The 13,755-nt window shown below is 42.5% G+C and overlaps 1 protein-coding gene across 3 annotated transcripts in view; it reads left to right on the top strand.

Annotated features, from left to right (window-relative positions):
* Positions 1 to 13,755, top strand: part of LOC121538007 (complement receptor type 1) — a 137,256-nt gene that overhangs the window by 92,172 nt on the left and 31,329 nt on the right. For all 3 annotated transcript variants that reach the window (XM_045207046.1, XM_045207042.1, XM_045207041.1), the window contains exon 10: positions 5,950 to 6,023. In XM_045207046.1, coding sequence (XP_045062981.1) covers positions 5,950 to 6,023 — 74 coding nt within the window. The remainder of the gene's footprint in view (positions 1 to 5,949; positions 6,024 to 13,755) is intronic.

Genomic DNA, 13,755 nt, shown 5'->3' with positions numbered 1-13,755 from the left:
TGGTCATCCTATTTAATCACGGAATTGAATGGGAAAGCTGTATGTTTGGTGTGTTCAGAGCATGTTGCAGTGCTGAAAGAATATAACCTTCGCCGCCACTATGTGAGTCTTCATGCCGACAAATATGACAACTTTCAAGGACAGCGGAGATGAGAGAAGGTGAATGAACTGTTGGCGGGTCTGAAGAAACAGCAGTCTGTGTTTACTCACAGCCGAGACATCAGTGACGCTGCAGTGAAAGCTAGCTACCTCATTGCTAATGAAATCGCAGTGGCTTCAAAACCATTTAGTGAGGGTGAATTTGTAAAAACATGCATGATGAAGGCAGCGGAGATTGTGTGCCTTGAAAAGCGGCAGGCTTTTGCAAATATCAGCCTGACAAGAAACACAGTTGCAGACAGGATTTCCGATCTTTCAGTGGATTTGGACAGCCAGTTGAAGCAAAAAGTAAAGTCATTTATTGCGTTTTCGGTTGCAATTGATGAAAGCACGGACATTACAGATGTTGCACAACTGGCCATTTTTTCATCCGCGGAGTTGATGACACATTGACCGTCACCGAGGAGTTCGTGGAGTTGGTGCCGATGACAGATACAACGACAGCAGCTGATATTTTTACCGCGCTCATCGGCGCGCTGGACAGGGTCGGAGTGGACTGGTCCCGCGCTGTCAGCCTGGCTACAGATGGTGTGCCCTCAATGATCGGGAAAAAAGCAGGCGTTGTGACAAAGTTCAGAGAGAAAGTGCAATCTGCAAATGGAGGACGTGATTTTTTTACTTTTCACTGTATTTTGCACCAGGAGGCTTTGTGTTGCAAGTCATTAAAGATGGATAACGTCATGAAGGTGGTCATCCAAACTGTTAATTTCATCCGATCCAGAAGCCTGAATCACCGTCAGTTTGACAGCCTTCTCAGAGAGAAAGACCACATCTATGGCCTGCCATACAACACTGAGGTAAGATGGTTAAGCCGAGGTGCTGTGCTGAGGCGTTTATTTGATTTACGAGAAGAAATTGAACAGTTCATGGAAGAAAAGGGCAAACCAGTGTTAGAATTTCATTCCGCAGAATGGATGCCGGACCTTGCATTTATGGTGGATGTTACAGAGCACCTGAATAACTTGAACAAACAGCTGCAAGGGCGCAACAAAGTTGTCACGCAGTATTATGACAGCATACGTTGTTTCAAGTTGAAGCTGTCATTGTGGGAGACGCAACTTGCCGGTGGTGATGCAGCTCACTTCCCCTGTCTGAAAAATGTGTGCGCGACCCAACATGTGGCAGACATGAAGCGGTTCAAAGATAAAATAACTGGACTGTTACGGGAGTTTGAGCAACGCTTTCAGATTTATGTTTATATGTTTTTATGTTGATGTGCTATCGTTTTTAATTGATTTTATTTTATTTGTATATTTAACCTATTCTTGACTCTGTGGTTCTTGCACTTGTTTGGGGAACAGGATTTCATTATTTTTATCTAAATTTCTGCCTGAGAAATGACACCCTGATATAGTTCTGTGATCTGTGAAACAGTTCTGTTAATCACTGAGGCATTGTGTGTTTGTGTGTTCTTTTTCTTTAGAATTTTCAAATAAACTTGACGTGTTTTATGATTAATAGTGATGTTGTGCTTGTACTATTTTGGACACACTGTCCTCAGGCTCCAGCTTTACGTTGTATGTTGATCGTATTAAAACAAAGAAAACAATCTGAAGTTGTTGTTTTTAAGTTATATATACCATGATTTTTCCGGTCCGGCCCACTTGGGAATAGATTTTTTCAACCATTTTAAGCCGTGGGCTTCCTGGTCTGGTAGAAATTCAACCATTTGCAATGTTTAGCTCACGCTTCACGTCTGCTGGTCTGAGGTGAATTTCGTCACAAGGCTTTTTATGCACTCGGGGTAAAAGGGGCGTTCCATCATGTTTGTGCTCATCTGGGCGTGGCCAGTGACTGAGAACAAATCAATATGGAAAACAATCATCTCATCTAGAATGCTAAAATCACATTGTTATCTTCACAAAAGTATTATTATACTTAATCATTTGTTCTATTCAATAATTAGATGCAAACCTCATAACTGGGAAGTGATGTTATGTTAAGTGATGTTAACAGAGATACAGTTATGTTGTTCCACTGTCTTTAATGACATCACAACATAGTAACGAATTTGACATGATTGTTCTTTAAGTCCCCACCAACCATTTTCCACATTCTTTTAAGTAGGAATATTGTTTCATTATCCACATTTGGATGTTGGAGTCTTGGCGGGAAGAATTCCTTTGTTAACAAAGGGGTCCTTTCTCCCAATACTTCATGGCAAGGAAGAGAAAGTCTGCACGGTATTTACGACCGGTAATAAAACTGGCCCCCAGGAAAGGGGGTGGTCAAACCATTGCCTAGCCAGTATGATTGAACCTTAACCCATGAGGGCAAGTCATGACAATGGGGAGCGTTGCTGCACAGCTATTTTCAGGTCTCTCCAGAGATGTTCGATCAGGTTTAAGTCTGGGCTCTGGCTGGGCTACTCAAGGACATTCAGAGACTTGTCCCGAAGCCACTCCCGCGTTGTCTTGGCTGTGTGCTTAGGGTCGTTGTCCTGTTGGAAGGTGAACCTTCGCCCCAGTCAGAGGTCCTGAGCGCTCTGGAGCAGGTTTTCATCAAGGATCTCTCTGTACTTTTCTCCGTTCATCTTTGCCTCGATCCTGACAAGTCTCCTAGTCACTAACGCTGAAAAACATCCCCACAGCATGATTCTGCCACCACCGTAGGGATGGTGCCAGGTTTCCTCCAGATGTCATGCTTAGCATTCAGACCAAAGAGTTCAATCTTGGTTTCATCAGACCAGAGAATCTTGTTTCTCATGGTCTGAGAGTCTTTAGGTGCCTTTTGGCAAACTCCAAGCTGGCTGTCATGTGCTTTTTACTGAGGAGTGACTTCCGTCTGGCCACTCTACCATAAAGGCCTGATTTGGTGGAGTGCTGCAGAGAGGGTTTTCCTTCTGGAAGGTTCTCCCATCTCCACAAAGGAACTCTGGAGCTCTGTCAGAGTGACCATAAGGTTCTTGGTCACCTCCCTGACCAAGGCCCTTCTCCCCCGATTGCTCAGTTTGGCCGGGCGGCCAGCTCTAGGAAGAGTCTTGGTGGTTCCAAACTTCTTCCATTTAAGAATGATGGAGGCCACTGTGTTCTTGAGGACCTTCAATGCTGCAGAAATGTTTTTGTACCCTTCCCCAGATCTGTGCCTCGACACAATCCTGTCTCAGAGCTCTACAGACAATTCCTTCGACCTCATGGCTTGGTTTTTGTTATGACATGCACTGTCAATTGTGGGACCTTATATAGACAGGTGTGTGCCTTTCCAAATCAAGTCCAATCAATTGAATTTCCCACAAGTGGACTCCAAGTTTTAGAAACATCTCAAGGATGATCAATGGAAACAGGATGCACCTGAGCTCAATTTCGAGTCTCATAGCAAAGGGTCTGAATACTTATGTAAAGAAGGTATTTCTGTTAAAAAAATTTAATAAACGTGTCAACATTTCAAAAAACCTGTTTTCACTTTGTCATTATGGGATATTGTGTCTAGATTATTGAGGATTTTATTTTATTTTATCCATTTTATAATAAGGCTGTAACGAAACAAAATATGGAAAAAGGGAAGGGGTCTGAATACTTTCCGAAGGCACTGTATGTAGACAAATTAGTGGATTTGGCTATTTCAGCCACACCCGTTGCTGACAGGTGTATAAAATCGAGCACACCGCCATGCAATCTCCATAGTTAACATTGTCAGTGTAATGGCCCGTACTGAAGAGCTCCGTGACATTCAACGTGGCACAGTCATAGGATGTCACCTTTCCAACAAGTCAGTTTGTCAAATTTCTGCCCTGCTAGAGCTGCCCCGGTCAACTGTAAGTGCTGTTATTGTGAAGTGGAAACGTCTAGGAGCAACAACTGCTCAGCCACGAAGTGGTAGGCTACACAAGCTCACAGAATGGGACCGCAGAGTACTGAAGCGCATAGCGGGAAAAATCGTCTGTCCTCGGTTACAACACTCACTACTGAGTTCCAAACTGCCTCTGGAAGCAACGTCAGCACAATAACTGTTCGTCGGGAACTTAATGAAATGGGTTTCCATGGCCGAGCAGCCGCACACAAGCCTAAGATCAACATGCGCTATGCAACGCGTTGGCTGAAGTGGTGTAAAGCTCACTGCCATTGGACTCTGGGGTAAGTGGAAACACGTTATCTGGAGTGATGAATCACGCTTCACCATCTGGCAGTCCGACGGACGAATCTGGGTTTGGCGGATGTCAGGAGAACGCTACCTGCCCGAATGCACAGTGCCAACTGTAAAGTTTGGTGGAGGAGGAATAATGGTCTGGGGCTGTTTTTCAGGGTTTGTGCTAGGCCCATTAGTTCCAGTCAAGGGAAATCTTAATGCTACAGCATACAATGACATTGTAGACGATTCTGTGCTTCCAACTTTGTGGTAACAGTTTGGGGAAGGCCCTTTCCTGTTTCAGCATGACAATGCCCCCATGCACAAAGCGAAGTCCATACAGAAATGATTTGTCGAGATCGGTGTGGAAGAACTTGACTGGCCTGCACAGAGCCCTGACGTCAACCCCATTGAACACCTTTGGGATGAATTGGAACGCCGACTGCGAGCCAGGCCTAATCGCCCAACATCAGTGCCCAACCTCACTAATACTATTGTGGCTGAATGGAAGCAAGTCCCCACAGAAATGTTCCAACATCTAGTGGAAAGCCTTCCCAGAAGAGTGGAGGCTTTTATAGCAGCAAAGGGGGGACCAACTCCGTATTAGGGCCCATGATTTTGGAATGAGATGTTTGACCAACATTGGCCATGTATTGTATCCATATGGGTACACTAACTCACAGATTGTTGACAGTGTGTGTTCTCCTTCTCAACAGCGTGATTACGGCAAGTGGATATTAAGAGAAGTTAATCTGCTTAGGTGGCGATCTGGCAAAATGTTACAGTACAGCAAACCAACCAATCCAGGAAACCGTGTGCTGCTGCTTGTTACGGGAAAATAAGATATCATGCAGCCCTCTGTCTGTTGTTGGTCCTTGAAGATATGGATGGTCCAGCTGGCCTTGATATTTCTCACTATTCAAGGTGGGTTTATATCTGTATAGAATCAGAATCCTATTTCTTTGCATCTCTGTCTACAGACGGTGGTGTGAAGCTTACACTACTACAGTTTATGGGTTAAATTGACGGTGTTGTCTCCTGTATTTGTTCACCTTGGTCATTAACATTAACTCAGTTTTGTCTCCACCTCTTTCAGCTCAAAGCTGCATCAAACCCATAGGAGGGCCAAACATGGTTTTGTCAGATGCCTTAATCACTCATGAGACATTTGTAGACAGAGCAAAAGTCAATTTTCATTGTGCAATTGGATATGCCAGTGCTGGACGGTTTCGATCAGTCACCTGTACTGCTGGCGTGTGAAGTGAAACTGACATGCAAAAGTAATATAATTGTCTAATTTTGTTCTGAAAAGTTACGCCATATTCTTGTAAATGTTTTCAGTTTTTAGTTACCCACTCGCAACTTGCTATATTCATTGCCCATCAATAGATATTATTGAAATACTAGCCTGGAATTCGGACCTGTTTTGTGCTAACATTCAACTCTTTGCCACTCTGTCATTTTGAAAGTCTGACTGGTTTTCTCTGTGGTTGTTTCAGGGAAGTCGTGTGGCTCCCCAGGAGAAGGGAAGAACGGCCATTTTGATCTCTCTGAGGGGATCTTGTTTGGTGACAAGGTTGTTGCTACCTGTAACACTGGGTCAGTGATTTCCAAATAGGCCTTCATCAAACTTACACTCCCTAAAAGTTAAACAAAACGTGTTTGTTGTCCTAAAAGCAAAGCTCCAAATACTGTCTCATATTGTCTAATCTTTCTATTTTTCAGCTATATGCTTGTGGGCAGCGATGTAAGGACCTGTATGGACGGAGGCTGGGATGGCAGAGTTCCTTTATGTGAAGGTTAGTCATCTGAAGGAGCATGTCAAGTCAAAATAACAATAACTTTAACAGTTCTGTGCTTGTGCCTAAATCAAAACTCTTCATAACTGATCATAACTGCTGTTGTGTTCTAATCTGCAGTGGTGAAGTGTGGAAAGCCCCCCACCATTGTCAACGGTGGGCCTGTTGTCCAACCTGAAGAGATGTATAACTATGGAGATGTTGTGCAATATGGCTGTGAGAAGGATTACACTCTGGTTGGAACTAAATCCATAACCTGCTCTGAGAATGGAGAATTCCATTCTGTATGGTTGTTAACAAAATATAGAACTGCTCACATGAACTGCTTACAACAGGGGGTGTCAAAGTCAATCCATGGAGGGCCTAGAGTCTGCTGGTTTTTGTTTTTTCCTTTCAATTAAGACCTAGACAACCAGGTGAGAGGAGTTCCTTACTAATTAGTGATCTTAATTCATCAATCAAGTACAAGGGCGGAGCGAAAACCCGCAGACATTCGGCCCTCCAGTGAATGAGTTTGACACGTGGCTTACACTGATCAAATCTATATGGGCTCCACTTTTTTCCTCCACCACACAATCGTGAGCATGTTCCAGATGACCTCCTCTGAAAGATAAATGTGTAAATATCACAGTATCTAGCCTAATAAAATAGAACATAAGCACAGATGTGCATGAAACAGGCTAAGCAAGCAGTCTAAAACATGGATAATGTGTAGGCCTATTCTGAAAAACATGATGCAACATTGAGCTCAGAGGAAGTGGGTTACAATAGAATCTACCCTATTTATTTGATAGATATTGATTAGTTGCAGGATTCATAAAGGGGTGGTTATAACAACATTGTGTGTATTGCTTCAAGTAGTCTAAAACCAATAAATAATATACTTGGGTCACATTGTTCACCTCAAAACAGTACCTAATGACATCTCTCTTTGTTTATGTCTGCAGTGGTCTCATGTCTTCCTCCTGTTGTTGAGAATGGCGTTTGGATTGAAGGCCGTCCCCCTATACGTACAAGTCTTTTTGTGACATATAAATGCAACGCTGGATATGAGATGGAGGGACAAGCCAGTCTGACCTGTGAAATAGAAGGCTGGTTTGCCCATGACTTGCCCTCATGGGCAAAGGTTTGAACACCCCCTTTCCTGGGGGCCAGTTTTATGACCGGTCGTAATTTCCTTGCAGAAACTTTATTTTCCGTGCCATGCAATATTGGGAGAGGGAATTTCCCTGTGAGACAAAGGAAGTCTTCCCGCTAAGACTCCAACATCCAAAAGTGGATAATGAAACAATATTCCTACTTAAAAGAATGTGGGAAATGGTTAGTGGGGACTTAAAGAACAGTCATGTCAAATGTGTTACTATGTTGGGATGTCATTAAGGACGGTGGAACAACATAACTGTATCTCTGGGGGGGTACACTTCCCAGTGATGAGGTTTGCATCTAATTGTTGTATATAACGAATGATTAAGTATAATAATACTTTTGTGAAGATAACAATGTGATTTTAGCATTCTAGATGAGATGATTGTTTTCCATATTGATTTGTTCTCAGTCAGTGGCCACGCCCAGATGAGCACAAACATGATGGAACGCCCCTTTTACCCCGAGTGCATAAAAAGCCTTGTGACGAAATTCACCTCAGACAAGGAAGCCCCACGGTTGACACTCTACAAGACCAGCAGACGTGAAGCGTGAGCTAAACGTTACAAATGGTTAGACCAGAAAGACCAGAAAACGTGAGACGTTAGTCCACATGTTTGAAATGGAGAAACTCAAACTCTCACGAGGTGAAGAAGAATATAATGCACTAGACCTTATCATCTCAGTCTGCAGCTGGCATGTATAGTCGTCTAGAGAACTTTCACTATAGACACGATTTGGGAAGGACAATCCCTCTCAGACAACCGCTGGTAAATCTGAAGTATCCATTCTAACCACTACTACGACCAAAAACTCTACCAAGGACATTGGGATCTCTGGTGGGCAAACCAGAGTTCTACATCATCAACTCAACTTTCGAGGACAGCTACACGTAAATACATGTTGCATTTCTAATCCGAATGAGCGTTTAGTATGGTTTTAAGTGTTTGTATTTCCGTGAGCGTAGTTTCCAAAGTAACCACGATAGTTTGAATCTCTCTCTCCCTTCCACTCTGACCCTCCTTCTACCCAAGCATTCATGCTAATGTTAGTCCAGTCCACTAGGGACCTGTTTTCATTGTATTACGTTAGTAATCAATAACCTATGTGTGTTTGTTTTGTATTGTGTTATTATTTATTTAGTTAGTCAATAAATAATTAAGCCAATTTGTGTATTGCTGATTCATCAATAAGGTTAGGGTTCTTGCAGGTTCAATGATTATGCGACGTTCAGAATGAGACTGATAAGTGGTAATTATTTAATTAGTGAGTGTTATCGATATATAACATATATATCTTCTAAGAGTTTAATTCGGGAGATGGTAACTCGTTAAACAACTTCTACCGTGGTGCCCCAAATTCCTAATGAGTTAATTGTTACATGATTAATTTAATCGAGTGACAATTAAACATAGTTAGGTGATTCGATAAATAACAGTCATACATTAAAGTAAGTCATGTCACGACAATGCAAAGGTAAGACTGGTTTCAGTGTTTGTTATTTAACACACTTTAGCCTTTGTTTTAGGTCAGCTATTTTGTGCATCATTTGGTATTTAGGACCAGAATACCAATGTGTCAGCAAACTGGCTTTTTTAGTGGAATTGACCTCAACTCATCAAATCAAATGTTATTTGTCACATACACGTGTTTAGCAGATGTTATAGCGGGTGTAGCGAAATGCATGTAGCTAGTCGCGAGGCCGCCATCTTCGTCGGCGCCAGGTTGACCAACATATAAACACATTGAGGCCTTTTTGATAATAAAATGTGGTATGTGTGTTAATGTTCACGCTAATTGTTATTTTTCACCATATACATGCCTGTGCATAGCAACCTCAAGTATTTATTTTCCCTTTTTACATGTTATGAGTGATTGACTAGCTGTCTGGTCCAACACCATTCTACTCCTCAGACCACACTGGCTGACTAAAGCATTTGAGGGATCACAACAGTAAAGTGTTTTGACAGACCGGACAAGAATAGTTAACGGCCTAATTACAGTTGAAGTCGGAAGTTTACATACACCTTAGCCAAATACATTTAAACTCAGTTTTTCACAATTCCTGACATTTAATCCTAGTAAAAATTGTTTAAGGTCAAGTAGGATCACCACTTTATTTTAAGAATGTGAAATGTCAGAATAATAGTAGAGAATGATTTATTTCAGCTATTATTTCTTTAATCACATTCCCAGTGGGTCAGAAGTTTACATACACTCAATTAGTATTTGGTAGCGTTGCCTTTAAATTGTTTAACTTGGGTCAAACATTTCGGGAAGCCTTCCACAAGCTTCCCACAATAAGTTGGGTGAATTTTGGCCCATTCCTCCTGACAGAGCTGATGTAACTGAGTCAGGATTATAGGCCTCCTTGCTCGCACACGCATTTTCAGTTCAGTTCTATAGGATTGAGGTCAGGGCTTTGTGATGGCCACTCCAATACCTTGACTTTGTTGCCCTTAAGCCATTTTGCCACAACTCTGGTAGTATGCTTGGGGTCGTTGTCCATTTGGAAGAACCATTTGCGACCAAGCTTTAACTGCCTGACTGATGTCTTGAGATGTTGCTTCAATATATCCACATAATTTTCCTTCCTCATGATGCCATCTATTTTGTGAAGTGCACCAGTCCCTCCTGTAGCAAAGCACCCCCACAGCATGATGCTGCCACCCCTGTGCTTCACGGTTGGGATGGTGGTCTTCGACTTGCAAGCTGCCCCCTTTTTCCTCCAAACATAACGATGGTCATTATGGCCAAACAGTTATATTTTTGTTTCATCAGACCAGAGAACATTTCCCCAAAAAGTACGATCTTTGTCCCCATGTGCAGTTGCAAACCGTAGTCTGGCTTTTTTATGGTGGTTTTGGAGCAGTGGCATCTTCCTTGCTGAGCGGCCTTTCAGGTTATGTCGATATAGGACTTGTTTTACTGTGGATATAGATACTTTTGTACCTGTTTCCTCCAGCATCTTCACAAGGTCCTTTGCTGCTGTTCTGAGATTGATTTGCACTTTTCGCACCAAAATACGTTCATCTCTAGGAGACAGAACACGTCTCCTTCCTGAGCGGTATGACAGCTGCGTGGTCCCATGATGTCAACCAAAGAGGCACTGAGTTTGAAGGTAGGCCTTGAAATACATCCACAGGTACACCTCCAATTGACTCAAATGATATCAATTAGCCTATCAGAAGCTTCTAAAGCCATGACATCATTTTCTGGAATTTTCCAAGCTGTTTAAAGGCACAGTCAACTTAGTGTATGTAAACTTCTGACCCACTGGAATTGTGATACAGTGAATTATAAGTGAAATAATCTGTCTGTCAACAATTGTTGGAAAAATCACTTGTGTCATGCACAAAGTAGATGTCCTAACCGACTTGCCAAAACTATAGTTTGTTAACAAGACATTTGTGCAGTGGTTGAAAAACAAGTTTTAATGTCTCCAACCTAAGTGTATGTAAACTTCTGACTTCAACAGTATATGTCATGTCTTTATAGCCCTTCTGACTACAACAAAGCCCCCTACTACCACAACTACAGCAGCTACTACAACTACTACAAAGAGAACCACAGTCCACGGTAAGAGCATTTTGTTACTGCTTGGCACAATCCTAATCTAATGTTTATTTATATATATATATTCACTTACTCCGTTTATTAGGTACACCACCCGTTCACGAAAAAGGATCGCTCCTACAGACAGTGAGTCACGTGGCCATGGCTTGCTATATAAATCAGATATCGAGGCATTCAGTTACTGTTTAATTGAACGTTAAAATGGGCTAAACGAGTGACCTATGTGACTGAGCGTTGTATGATCATCAGTGCCAGGCACGCCGGATCCAGTATCTAAGAAACAGCAGCCGGGCTTTTCACACACTGGGCCTTTCACGCACGACAGTGTCTAGGGTTTACCGAGAATGGTGCGACAAGCAAAATAAATCCAGTCAGCGACAGTCCTGGGGTTGAAAACAGCTTGTTGATGAGGGAGGTCGAAGGAGAATGACAGGAATCGTGCAAGCTAACAGGTAGGCTACAAACAGACAAATAATGACGCAGTACAACAGTGGTGTGCAGAACGGCATCTCGGAATGCACAACTGGTCGATCCTGGTCACGGATGGGCTATTGCAGCAGACGACTACACCAGGTTCCACTCCTATCACTCCTAAAAATAAGAAGAAGAGGCTCAAGTGGGCACGTGATCACGAACACTGGACAATTGAGGAGTGGAGAAACATTGCCTGGAACATGACGAGTTCAGTTCACTTGAGTGGCCTGAGCATTCCCCAGACCTCAACCCAATAGAGCATCCTTGGGATGAAATGGAACGGGCTGTTCGCAGCATGAATGTACCGCCGTCCAATCTGCAGCAACTGCGAGATGCCATCGCGTCATCATGGAACAACATCCCTGTGAAACGTTTCTTACACCTTTTAGAATGCCCTGAAGAATTCAGGCCGTTCTGGAGGCAACGGGGGGTCTGACCTGGTACTCGATGGGAGTACCTAATAAACGGATCTTTCCATGACATAGACTGACCAGGTAAATCCAGGTGAAAGCTATGATCCCTTATTGATGTCACCTGTCCACTTCAATCAGTGTAGATGAAGGGGAGGAGACCGGTTAAATACGTTTTTTTAGGCCTTGAGACATAGATTGTGTATGTGTGCCATTCAGATGGTGAATGGGCAAGACAAAATATTTAAGTGCCTTTGAATGGGGTGTGGTAGTAGGTGCCAGGCACCCCGGTTTGAGTGTGTCAAGAACTGTAACGCTACTGCGTTTTCACACTCAACAGTTACCCGTGCGTATCAAGAATGGTCCACCAGCCAAAAGACAACCAGCCAACTTGACACAACTGTGGGAAGCATTGGAGTTAACATGGACCAGCATCCCTGTGGAACGCTTTCGACACCTTGTAGAATCTATGCTGAGGGCAAAAGGGGGTGCAACTCAATGTTTTGTACACTCAGTGTACTGTACATAGCCTAGCAGTGGCTTTGCTTCTGACCCCTCATGTTCTTCTCCATAGCATTACCTAACCTACAGGAAATCAGAGAGTGCCTGTTGTACAGCTGAATGACCTGAATTCACATGTTTTAGTGTTGATAGAGAGAAGATATTATGCTAACACTTTGCACCTAACACCTTAACTCATTGTATTAGCCTAACCTTTGATCCTTTGTGGTAATACAATAACCCAGTGGTGTCTGTCTGAGGCTTTGGAAGGACCTCAACACCAAGTTACATGTCATAGTCTGTGGCTGAGGTGCAGAATCATCATTGGTTCTGTGAAGTATACTCAGCCTAATATTCTCACTACATTCCCCTAGTAAATTGTGTCCAAAGTGATATGCTTGTCTACACTTTCATTGACACTTGAATAATACATTTGTCAGGTTTTGGCCATGACTGTTCGGGTTTTGGTCACTAGATGTCCCCATTGCACCTTTTTGTACCTTTTGTTTTTCTTGCTCTAATTATTGTTTGCACCTGTAGGTCATTCCCTTGTTAGTATTTAAACCCTGTGTGTTCCTCAGTTCCTTGCTCAGTGTTTGTAAGTTAGCACCCAGCCCCAGCCCAAGCCTTGTTTTATATATATATATATTTTAAATAATATAATCTTTGAGAACTAATAATCATCAACATAAAAGCTAGACAGTCAGGGAGAATTAAAAATTCCCAAAACAATGAATTTATCAATATTGATTTTGTAATTGTGTAGCTTTTAAATTAGCTATAAAACTGCAGTAGTTTCACTTGGCTGCATGGCAAAATGTGTAGATTTGCAGGAAATGAGCTTTAAAACTGCTAAAATATCTCTACACCGTAAAATAGGGACCTCTAAAATCTTGCCATGCTGACCACCTAAACCACTTTTTGATCCAGAATAGGGAAAACCTAATCAGTTGCACAACTGAATGCATTCAACCGATATGTGTCTTCCTCATTTAACAACAGTTGTTGTTGGAGGTTAACTGCCTTGCTCAAGGGCAGAACGGCATATTACCAGCGACCTTTCGGTTACTGGCCCAACACTCTTAACCGCTAGGCTACCTTCTGGGGTAGTCGCTCACGTGGTGGGCATTGGGCAAAGCTGCCGGTTTTGTGAGGGGCTGATGGCCAGACTTTTGGGGACAGCTCTAGAGGTGGCTACTCAGGAAATGTGGCCACTAAACTCAGAAGACAGAGTTTATGAGCGTACAACATTTTGATTTAATTTGAGATAATAAGAAAAGATGGATGATTGAGAATTAATTAGTAGTGAAATGCAAAATGTTTATTTTGAAGGGTGAGCATGATGACCTCTTGAACATTGAACTGAAACATAATGATCTCCAACTTGGCTTCAAGCTGACATGTTGTGGGAGCTATTCAGTCATGATATGTGTCAAAGTCCAACAGATTTATCCAGTTTGTGTTCCACAGGTCCACGTTGGTTTTGTCTCCTTTTTTTAGCTGGGCAGATGGTTATTATCAGTATATAAAGAAATGTATTTTTGGGAGATGTCTAACTTTGTATTTTTGGGGTGTTTTTCTTTTTCAGTGCCAAGTCTTCTACTTTACCTCAGTCTCCTCCTGCTTCA

The sequence above is a fragment of the Coregonus clupeaformis genome, chromosome 24, assembly GCF_020615455.1.
Source record: "Coregonus clupeaformis isolate EN_2021a chromosome 24, ASM2061545v1, whole genome shotgun sequence".
Classification (NCBI taxonomy): domain Eukaryota; kingdom Metazoa; phylum Chordata; class Actinopteri; order Salmoniformes; family Salmonidae; genus Coregonus; species Coregonus clupeaformis.
The sequence above is the reverse complement of the archived record's forward strand: the minus strand, read 5'-3'. Positions and strand labels throughout refer to the sequence as shown.